The 12,041-nt window shown below is 39.7% G+C and overlaps 1 protein-coding gene across 2 annotated transcripts in view; it reads left to right on the top strand.

Moving 5' to 3' along the window:
• The first annotated feature begins 3,019 nt into the window (after window positions 1-3,019).
• Window positions 3,020-12,041, top strand: part of RASEF (RAS and EF-hand domain containing) — a 31,310-nt gene continuing 22,288 nt past the window's right edge. For both annotated transcript variants that reach the window (XM_063295178.1, XM_063295179.1), the window contains exons 1-3: window positions 3,020-3,519; window positions 9,530-9,676; window positions 11,361-11,451. In XM_063295178.1, the coding sequence (XP_063151248.1) occupies window positions 3,122-3,519; window positions 9,530-9,676; window positions 11,361-11,451 (636 nt within the window). In that variant the 5' untranslated portion in view covers window positions 3,020-3,121. The remainder of the gene's footprint in view (window positions 3,520-9,529; window positions 9,677-11,360; window positions 11,452-12,041) is intronic.

Below are 12,041 nucleotides of genomic sequence, written 5' to 3'. Positions count from 1 at the left end.
GCTTAGGATCCCACCTTCTCCCGCATCCCATCTGCAGCTTACCAAATGAGAAGTGCCCCGCATCGCTTGCCCGGGTCCATCTCGCCTATGACTCCACCACCATAGGAGCAGTCTCGCAAGAGCCATACCTCCTAGAGTGGCCTTCGCGCCCTGTCCTGACATCATTGGCCTGCGGGACGTTTCCACAGTGCCTCCCCGCATGTGGCCAGGATGGTGAGCTCAGTGGACGCAGGCAACGACAATGAAGATCAGGTGGGGGAGTGATAGGGAGCGGTTGTAAACGTGAGTAGGCTCGAAGTTTTATCATGTGATTGTGAGAGGGGCGCTGTGACAGCCATAAGTTCGAGGACTGGTTGCAAGTCCATTTTTTCAGTGTCGTAACTTTGAACAGTTGCTAAATGAGTGGACATTAAGTGAGGACTATATTATGAATTGGGAAATATTAAGAATCAGAGCAGGTTATTACATTATTTGAGATAAATGTGTCAGTAAGTTTTGCTACAATTTTCATGCAATGGATATTTTTTAAAAAAATAAAAATACTTTTTAAAAGAAAATGATTATTTCACTGTGATATGCAGGTGCTATAAAGTAATTTTTTAAGTAACTTTTCATAAAGTATGGCTAAACAGAATTAAGTCCAGAAACAAGTTTGGCAAGAGAACATTTTCTCTAGTTATTCTTAATGAATCTCAACCTCACAAAACCAGTGTTACAAGAAAATGCCACTTCCTTTTCTAGAGTCTCAGGTGATCTGTTTTGAGTTCACTGTTCTGCAAGCAGAAAGGTCAGATGGTTCAATTTGTAGTGCCACTACTTCCTTTATTTTGTAAACATCTTGAGTAAAGACAATGGATTTTAAGTGAACCCCTTGTGAACCCCTTGCATTAACTGGAAAATAATATAATAATAATAATAATAGTAGCAGCTGAGGCACTGTCAAATACTACCTCTGTATTTTTAGAGTATAACATAGTTCAAGGATTCAACACACTAAAAGATCTTAGATTTTATTCCTGACTGACTCAACCAAAGGATTTCAAGCTGTAGCATCACAGGAAACATATCTGCTTAAGAATTTATAAGCAACTGCTAGTTAACAAGAATGGAGCAGAAATGGTACCAGTAATATTTTTTAGTTTGAAAATTATTTGTAAATGTTACTACGTAATACAGAACTGAAGAGGGCTATTTTTAAACTGAATGCTGTTATCCTCCAGTTGGTCTGTAATTTTCATTCAGAGTGTAATGTGGTTCAAATAACTCTCATAAGAGGCACAAGTATATTGGATATTGTTAACTGACATTACAGATGTGTTTACAAGATCTAATTCTGTTCCACATGATATATGGATGTATACTTTAAGTAAACACCATAATTTTATCTTTAAAATATTATACATTGAAATGAAGATGCAAGGAAGACTATTACCATGAGTAATTGAGATGTGAAGAGTGAATTTTGTAAAGCAAGTAGGTTGAGGAAGCTGATCTTGATCAGGACTGGGCTCTGTGCACTTTTACTGCTGTATTTAAACTAATATTGTTTAGCTTAATCCTAACTTAAGATCATCTAAACATATTTAGAATTATAGGTCTTATGCGTACTTGCTTAGGTGACAGTAAGCTCCATGTAGTTTCACGCAGCTCAATTGATCCTGCTCCCCAATTAAGTGTCCTCAAGACTTCAACCTCAATTCAATGAGATTATCCCCAACCCCCAATATATGTTAAGACTGGGTTCCACATCTTAGAATAACATTTAATTGTATTTAATAAACTGTCAAAATTTAACTTATAAGCTCACAATTGGGGTAGGGAAGTTTTTTGACTGTGAATGTATAAACCAGATAATCACAACAAAATTAAGTAAGCGTATCGTAAAACTTGTAAAATTATGTCCCATCAATGTCACTGAATGAATTTTGAATGTGTGGGTCAAAAATGTTCCATCAAAGGAGAGTTCTTTTCAAAAACAAAGTCCATCCTCCTACTTCTCAAAGAGTGGATCTGCCATTTTGGTTGTCAAAAGGCAAGAGCATACATGCAAAGGTGAAATAATAATGGTAAAATAATAATGGAGTTTCCCTTACAATACAGTCCTATGTACAGTATACTTGCTTGGGGAGAAGTCCCCTAGTGAGGAATGAGGCTTCTCTCAGGGGAGCATTAAAGTGGCAGCCTTATAAGAAAAAGCTTGAGAACAGCCATGAAGTATTTCCACCAGTACTATTTTCCTGTGAGGACTCTGCAGGAAGCCCCGAAAAAGTAGTATTTTTCTTGAAAGTAATAGAAATAAGTGGCTTGAATTTGTTACTTGCCAAGAGAAACCTGGCTGGGACCGAGATGGCAAGGCCTATTTCTTGATATTCTGACTGTTGCCCTCCGGGAAAATTTAAGTTGAATACCAGAGGAAAGGTGGTAGTTGAATCCCTAGGTTCCCCATTCATATATTGACGCCTTCAATTCACTACCCAAGCTTCTGCACGCTTATTTAGAAGAAAACTGCGTTCCTTGGAACATCCTTCTCTAAGGCGCGCGTTTAGGCTTGCAGCCTAACGGATTAAGGAAGCTACGGGGCCGGTCCGAGGCGTCGAAAGGTAGCTGCCTGATTCCCAGCTACGCCACACTGGGTTGGTTTGTAGCAAAGGCTCAGTTCGACCCGGGGCAAACCATTCGCTTGGCGCCTAGTCAATTGCCGTCGTCACCCTTGACTACCCGCCAAGCCGTCCCTTTCCAGGATGCGGTTCTTTTGGCGGGCTGTAAAAGAAAGTTGCGCCGCAGGGAGAGTCATCAGAAGTAGAATTCACACCTGTGACGGACCAGCCTCGTCCACCTCGTTTCTACACGTCTGGCAGGCCGCGCCGGGGCGGGCGGGCGCTCTCAAAGCAGCTCCAGATTGGGTGGGAGGGACGGCGGCCGCTGGGGCGAAACTCTTGGAAGAACTTTCCTGCTCGAGAGGTGGAGCGGAGAAGGGGCGGCCTGGAAGGCAGCTGGTAGCAAAAGCAGGGACAGTGGGGCTCGGCGTGGCCGCTTGGTGCCTAGGCGTCTTTCATTCTCACAGCGGTTTCCCGGCTGCTTCGAGCCGTCTCCGCGACTCCACCGCCTCCCTCGCCGTGAGATGGGCTCCTCTGAGGGGGAGCAGGTGGACTTGGACGAAGCTGGTCGGCTCCGCTCGCTCTTCCTGGCCTGCGACGTGAATGGCTCCGGCCGGATCGAGCGCGACGACTTCGGCTCGCTCTGCGCCGAGCTGCGTGTCCGGCCGGTGGAAGCCGAGGCGATCTTTCAGCGCCTGGACGCTGACCGCGACGGCGCCATCACCTTCCACGAGTTTGTCCGCGGGTTTCGCGGCGCCACTCAATCGCAGAGGCGGCGAAAAGACAGCGGGGAGCTCCCCGAGAAGGACGACGACGCATTTGGTGGCTTCGTCGGGGTGGCTGCGGAATCTGCGGTGGGTCCCAGCCAGGCCTGGCGGGAATTTGAGCTCCGGCTCGGGGAGGAGGCGGGCTACATTCCCAGGTAAGTCGCCATTGATCCTCCGAGGGGGAAAGGGCGCGCCATAACCAGCCCCAGAAGTTTTAGCCTTTGCTTCCGATTCAGCCCTGAAAGTGTTTCTGAGTAAGTTCCGCCTTTTATTTTCCGAACAATACAAGCCTGTTAACAAATCATTTTAGCAAACTTCAGTGTTTTCGGAATGGATATAGGTTGTACCTGATGAACTTCTACCAGGCAAATATTACTTCAGGGATACATAAGGGCTAGCGCGGGCAGCAGTTGACTATATGATTATCCTCTGTTATTTATTTCAGCGTTCGTTCCATCTATTTGAGGTTCATGTATTTTATTATTTTCACTGTTGGTAATATTTCTTGAGATTAGCGCCCACCACCTTTTCTACAAGGAACTGAAGTCAGTGTTTACCCTCTTTTATCTCTACAATGTCCGTGAGGTAGAATTGCGCGCGCGCGCGTGTGTGTGAGGCTTTGTTGGCATTTAAAGTGAGTCTAGGGTTTTAGGCAGTTGCCAGTCAGTAACCCATGCTGGCTTTCCAGTGCAGCAGAGAAGGGCCAAGGATATAGTTCCTAAGCAACGCCTGCAGTTTCAGTTTAAGTGGGAATAATTTATTGCCGTTTTATCTTATGCCTGCCAATGTTATAACATAGTTTTTGTTTAAAGAGTAAATTTCTTTGTAAAAAGAATGCCCAGCCTCTCCTCTTCCAGCATGTTTGGTATTTGCTCTCCCCCTCCCCATTGAAGATCGTCTCTGTGGAAGTGGCATATGGTAGCATTCCTAAAGAGAGGATGGCTAGAGAGGACAACAGAATGACAGAAGAATTTTTGTTTTTGTTGTAATGATGCAATGCATACCTCTGAAAACTCTCATACTGCAAACCTGCAAGGTGCCATGTTGCTTCTAGTCTTTTCTTGCTACTGCAACTAAATAGAGCTGCTCTGCTCAGATTTCAAGTCTTTTCTTATGACTTTGGGGGAATCCCACTCTGTGTTTTCTCTCAGTACTGCCTACACCAGCTAATCATTTGGCAGTCTTCAAGTTCTGTGAACGTCTGTCAAACACATTTCCAAGCTAATATACTTTTTTCATACCTGTCCTCATTCTTCATACTGACAGCTGTTCCTGTGCAATGAAAAGGAGACCAACAAATGAAAAGAATCAGTAAAGTGAATTTAACCAAGTGATTTCTGTTTGGTGTCAGATTTTGGGTGTATTCAGAATTCTTTTTACAGTTAAAAAGTAAGAAGGTTGTCTGGCTGTTTGAAGATACCTATGTAAGCTTATACCTATATGGTTCTGTTGTTGTGAAAATAATTCTTTGGTGTTGGGTTTTATATCATGGCTTTCTGAGTTGTATCCTGAATGTCCAAGCAGCAAGTCTTCTTCACTGGAGTATGAGAACAAGCTAAGCCAATGACGCACTGTGCCTGTTTTTTGACATGCTATTTCCCATGATATTAGCACAGTAGCAGGACTATTGCCAACAAAAACAACATAGATTTTCCATGCAAGGCTATGGTTCTTTTGGAGAGCAATTAATCAAAGGATGTTTTATCATTAGCAACTTTCAGAACAAGAGTCAAAACATCCAAAGATTCTGTTCAGGCTATTGGTCTTCTTTCATATCAAATAGAATACATTAGATTTCACTCAATTTGAACTGAATTCTTGACAACCTCAAATAGGGTGCTCAGGTATGGGGGAGGGTGCACACAATTGGCTAGCAGACCACAGTTTGACCATCCATGAAGTAGATGAAACAGTGGTCTGTTGTGCTATATCGTATCACAGGGATGTATATTTCTGTAGTTTTGATATAGCATTATAGCATCATTCAAACATTTTTTGCAAAATGAAAGCATTTTTTAAAAATTTGGTACAAGTTATAAAATAGTTTTCGCCACTTTTCACATGTTCACTGTTAATGATTACTTTATTATTGGTAAATTTGTATAAATGAAAATTGATCCTTTGGTCCTGATACTTAAAATAGATTTTTGATTTTAGAGTCAGGAAACTTGTTCTTTTTAACCTAATTGGATATATGAAACATGAAATCAAGAGCTGCCTTTTTTAGAAGTAGATTGCTTTAAATGTGGTGCTTTAGTGCTGCCGTCAAGGCTGATAACCAGCTTAGGTTGCAGGAGGCTTTTTCCTCATTTCGCTGAACTGGGAAGTTTCTTTTGCAGAATGAGCCTTTCAGTATGAAACAAACTTGGAAAAAAAAGTCATTCTCTTAGCTAAAAGGGAATTAAAATATTGAATGTTTGAACAAATGGAAATTACAGTTGATTCTTCAGAAATTAGGGAAGAAAATTAATTAATAGGTTGTTCTGAGGAGTCTCTTACCTTAGTCCATGTCACAAATCTTTGTGTTTTGGATACTGTAAGAAGCTGACATGTAAGACTGCAGATAGCTAATCTTCAAATAAAAGATGAAATGGATACACAACACTTGAAGTCCAAAAAAATAATGCTATTGTTTTAAGAACCATCTGCAGCCCTAAATTAGCATCCAAATCTAGAGGTGCTAATTATAATCACTGTAGAGGTTGTGATGTTTTAAACATTATCCAAAGACAGAAATGTTATGTAGAAGATGTGGTAAGTTATGGTTTGTTTAACTATGATTTATTGTATAAACCACAATTATTTGGATTCCCACAATATGCTAAACCAAAGCCATTATGTCTTAGCCCAATTTGTGAATCCAGTCTCTAGGAACAAATTAATACTTCAGGTAGCCTAATAAATGTAAGTTATTTAATAATATCTTACAGAGTTTAAAAAATAAACAGCATTTCCCCCAGATCATTTACAGATAGTGACAAGGGCAGTATATGACTAGTGTAAATGTTCTTCCTGAGCAATCCTGTTATCTATCTCCTTTATTTCTCTATTTTTAAAAAGGGCTAGTTTAGTCTTGGCGAGTGAGCCAAGTAGGAGAAGGGAATGGAAAGTCAGTGAGATTATAGTCTGTCTTTGGAAGAACCTCTGGATATTACTAGAGGGAAGTTGAGATTAGCTTTTGTTTCTATGCAGTCATCAAGAATTGAACTTGATGTCGCCTATTTAAGCTCAGCCTTAGGCTGTAATGGCTGAGAATTCTGGAAGTTGTAAACTCAATATATCTGAAAGGTACCAGTTGAGGACGATTTGGGTAAAGGTTTGTTAAAATATAAATCTAAACTTTCAGGAAGGAATCCCCTTTTCAAGTTTCTTTCACCATACATAATGCGACTTAGACTAAGACAACAATTCTACTGGCTTCTTTTCTCAACTTTGTTAGTAGGTTGCTGATCTCCCTGTCTGGGTTCTATATGCACACTGATTTTTTAAAGTCAGTGCCATCTGTCAAACCAGAACAGGTCCTGACAGGGGTAATGACAGGCATTTGGTGGGCAGGTAATTTAAATGGGTGATGCAAACTCTCCCTAATGTGTCACATGACAAATTGTATTTTGCTCACATATCAAGGTAGAATGCTACTTACGCTGTTTTTCTAAGCACTCCTTCCCATTCTTCTAGTTTAAATTAGGGCTAAAGTAATAGCATAAACCTGACCCAATTGGGGCTTTAACAAAGTTGATGGGAAGTCACAAGACCTTTGTGGATTATAACCTTGAAGAATTCAGATGTGTTGGATTGCACATTTTAGCCATCCTTCTCAACATGGCTGTACTGACTAAAATTGATGGATTAGCGTATTTTGCCAACACAGTCACAGCATTAAGAGTTTACTTTTTAAACAAATTAATATTAAAAGTTTGTGCAATAAATCTGTCTTTTAAACTTAAAATCTTTTGACCTTTCTAATATTTGCCAGTTAGGACAGGGATTAAGAATTACTAGAACTCCCAGCAGCTCTAGTGAACATGGTCGGTGATGAGGGATGCTGAAAATATAAGTCAGTAGCAAAATGTACTTTCTTTTAACTTATACTTTATAGAGTTGACTGCAGAGGTATAGAGGATAGGTGTATATGTGGTCCGGTATCCTGTTTTAGAAGAGCTGTGTAGGTGGTGGAATGAAGTTTATGCAGGAAGAGCTTGTGTAAGCATCTGACTTTCTTATCTTAGTACCATGGAGACAGTGTTTGCTCTAGCACTCTGAATGTAGTCCAGCTACCTTGGTTTAATAAGACAGGAGAATGAATTGCAATTACTTTGTTTGGCATAAGTATACAGACATAATGTGTCTGAATTCTGAATAGCAGTCCTCATGTATTGTTTCAAACAGAATGATACTCAGAACAAAACAGATATGATCACCAAAGAATTAGGGCAAAATTAACTGCTTATTGAAAAACCAAATTTTGTTATATAAGTTTTGAATATAAGTTTTTGAGTATAAGTTTTAGATGTTTCTCTAATTTAGATGTGCATTGGTATTATCTATCTATTTAGGAGTTACAGTATATATCCTGTCTTTCATTCAGGAGCTCAAGGTAGCATTCCTTCCTAATTTTTCCCACAGCAGCAACTCTGTGAATCAGGTAGAGCTGAGAATGACTAGCTGATGGTCACCCAGTGAGCTTTTGTGGCTGAGGATGAATTAGAACTTGGGTCTCCTCATTCCTAGTGTAACACTGCAGTGGCTTTCACTGTTAAAGGTGATGGCCTTGTGAATAGCAAAATGTTCACCAAATTAATGGCTTTTCAACAGATTAATTTTTCAAAAACATAGCCATAGTGAAAGAAAGTTATATAGCAGGAATAAGAAACACACCACATTCCAGATGGTTTGAAGCAACAGTACCGGAATATATGACCATCAGCTGTCTTGAATAAGGCTTATTGAGGTATAGTTAAAAGTATCTGGATGGCATCAGGTTGCAACCTCTGTATAAATATTGAACCTGAGACTTGGCATCTCTGCTATATTGGGACATAAAATCATACAGGTAGTCCTTGAGTTACGATAGTAATTGGGATCGGAATTTCCGTTGCTAAGTGATGGAGTCGTAATGCCACATGACCGCGTCACTTAGTGATGGCAATCCCAGCAGTCCTCATTACTGTCATTAACCAAATTCCACTGGTCATTAGGCAAGAACCCACCCCGATCCAAGCCATTCCCAATTTGAACCCTCCCAGCCTGGAGCCTCAGTAAAGTAGGAGACTGCCTCCTTTGCCGCCTCTTCAACTTCCCCAACCCACCTATCTTCCCCCAATCTCTGCCCTTTTGGCTGCCAGGCACAGTGGCACTCCTCAGCAGCAGTGGCTCTGAAGCTGAAGTAGAGCATGGGGTGGTCACAGCCGGCCTGATTTACTTTATACCATTTTAAAGCAGGACTTAGCCCTAAAGTAGATTTAAAGCAATTTAACAAACATCAAAACAAAGAACAGCTCCCCCCGCAACCCATAGAAATCCTGTCTCCATTCACATGTGTGATGTGTTTTTACTTGCTTTGTAGGAACTGTACTGCCCATTGCAACCCTTGACTCCCCCCCACCCCCATCAGCAGGAGAAAGATATAATTTGAGTGATATCAGAGAGGTGAGGCTTATCCAGACCACTCGTATGATGAACTCAGTGGATTTGTCTGAGTGGGACAGTAATCTGATCCTAAAATAGAAGCACTTCCTGTGTGAAGGGCAAATCTGATTCCTTCCTGTTAGCATCTTTATTTATAAAAGTTTCTCAGGTACCATGTATGTGTGTGTGTTTAATCCATGCAGTGTTTTAAAATTTTTATAACCCAAGTGCTAGGGGAAAGAGATTTTGAGTTTAAATCTCTGGAGATGTGTTGATTCCAGGGTAGATCAGATCACAGTGCTTACACCAAAATAAAGCAAACCATATAAACATGTAATATGTCTGTTTTTTGTCATCTGAGTTTGATTGCTCTTGCTCATGAACTAATTGACCCATTTTTTTAAAACATATTTTTAAAATCTTAATAAAAAGCCTGTTCCATCTATCCATTTTTACTTGACATCACAATGTAAGATATATGATTATTTCTGAATAAACCTGCAAAAAGTTTAATACTTGATTTCTCCTCATTTCTAGGCAAGAGCAGGTCAGCATTCTGTATCAGAACATCAATATAGTGGAACCACGATTAATTCAACCATATGAAGATGTTATTAAGAACTTTATTAGAGAGATCAAGCTGCAGAGTACAGAAATGGAGAACTTGGCCATAGCTGTAAAAAGGTAGAGTTAACTGAATTTGTACTTCATACAGTAATGAAATTATATTAGTGTATAATATTTAGATCTGAAGTGGGCAGGGTCCTCCAGATCTGTGGACAGCTTCTCTGTATCTGCATCATGCAGAGAAAGGGTGCCCACACCGCCTCTCTCGTCCCGATGGGAGGAGATGGGCGGGGACAAATTGGATAAATAAATAAACAAAATCCTTACCCATTTTGGATTCAAATGCTTCAGTTTCTATCACCCCAGCCCACAGAGCTGTTGGGAAGGGATTGGGAAAATTGCAGTCCAAGGTATTTGAATTTTTTTATCTGCTTTAAATATTCAATAAACCATGTGGGTGAAGAACAAATAGTTAATGTTTATAGACTGTTTTATTAAATGTGGCTCTGAATTATAAATCTGTATTTATTTTTAGCTTTATTTGAACTGCCCAGAGTCGCTTCGTGCGAGATGGGAAGTGATGAAATTTGAACTATAAATATAAATAAATATAAATAAGCAGTATGCAATGTTGCATCCAAATGATTGAATATGCTTGAAGATTTTGTTGTTAGTTTTATGGTTTGTGAACATCTATTATTCGTTTTCTGAAACAACATTTTCAGATGTGGCATCTCTGACTTTAAGATTTCTGATCATAAGGAATTGGGGGTTGAGGGGAATGGAAGGAAGAATTCAATGGGAAATATATTACTACATAGAAATTAGGAACTCAGTTTATTGCTAGAGAAAACTATTTTCTCAGGTTATCTCAACACAAGCACAAACTAGGCTGTAGCTTCCCAAATACTTGGACAAACAGGGATAGGAACTAAATTTTTCTTGTACTCTTTGGAATGTCAGCCTTAGCAGTTGAGCTGATAGAGATGGCACAGCACTGATAACCAATCTTACTTCAAATCCTATGCAGTCTTTTTCCACTTCTATACTTAGGCAGAGAAGTCTCAGCCTTCCTCTTCTCATGCCCCTAGGTTTTGTCCATTGAAGAAAATTGCATGTTTACATTTCCTTCTAAAACAGTTCCTCCTTCCAGGATGCAATTCTGATGCCACTAACAGTCACCATACTTCTGTAATAGTGCTTCATCTTAATGGATAAGATGTGAATAATACTGTTATGTGCATTGTGTCAGTTTTTTTCTTCCTTCTTGCAACATTCAGTGTTCTGAGCCAATCTTAGCTACGTTTCTTTTCTACATCTTGTTTTACAATTTTGGCTGAAGTCTTATTGGTATTCTCCAGTGAATTATGCTATAGAAGGGAATGAGGTAGGATATGTAATCTTTGGAGATTCATATTATTATGACAGTTCATTTACATCCATGACAGTTTCACCCTGAGAGATTTAGAGCCTAGTATTGCAAGGTCAGAACCTTTTGCAGGTCATTCCTTGTTGCTGTGAGGAATAGAAAAACTTCTGTTCCCAGTTGTATGGAGACAACCAGTCCCTACAGTTCAGCATTTATTATTGGCCAGCACTGAAGATCTTTGATAAATAGGGTAATTGGGTATGAAAGGCAATTAACATGTCTCATTTAGCTATGTAATGTCACATTTGCTAGAGTTCCATTGGTGACTTAAAGATGGGGATAAAGTCTGTTCACTTTCTTCTAATTCCTAGCTTGAAACATATTGGCCCAATTATTTATAAGGTTGTTTTATGTGAACGTTCATTTTTATAGAGCACAAGATAAAGCAGCTATGCAACTTGGTGAACTAGAAGAGGAGATGGAGCATCGCATAAAGGCTACAGAACATAAAACCAAGAAGGAGGTGACTAATACTTCAAATGCTAATAATTTAGAAATGGTTGCTTCCCTCAACAAAATAAGTAAAATAATTCCAAATTTTGTGTTTCAGATTCGATGTATGTAACATTTCTCTGCATAATTTTCCTCTTTAGTTTGCCTTTAATATAAAACAATACAAAGCTAGCATTTTCTCTGTCTCTTTCCTAATTAACTCAGCTTTCTGTGTCAAAAAAGAAAGATTTGGAGAAGAGGGAAAGATGTCCATGATAGCCTATTGCTAGCTAGTCATAAAGTAATTTGTCATTGCAGACAAGGTTGTAGTCTAAGGATCTGTTATATTGAAGATGAAGAGCCTTATATAGGCGTTCTGGAAACTAGATATTACATACAGATCTCTTGAATTGTTCTTTCTCTGAGTGCATAATGAATATATGGAGGAAATGTAAATTCATACGTCCCACTCCAGCACTCACAGAATCTGAAACAGCAGCCTAAGTATATAAGTTTTTGCTTGTTATTGGAAACTCTGATTACACAGGGTTCTCAATTAATACTCAGTGGTTCTCCTTATAGGTTATGTGCAAATACAAATACTTGGAAGTGGGCTAATGT

The sequence above is a fragment of the Candoia aspera genome, chromosome 2 (assembly GCF_035149785.1).
Source record: "Candoia aspera isolate rCanAsp1 chromosome 2, rCanAsp1.hap2, whole genome shotgun sequence".
Classification (NCBI taxonomy): Eukaryota; Metazoa; Chordata; class Lepidosauria; order Squamata; family Boidae; genus Candoia; species Candoia aspera.
The sequence above is the reverse complement of the archived record's forward strand: the minus strand, read 5'-3'. Positions and strand labels throughout refer to the sequence as shown.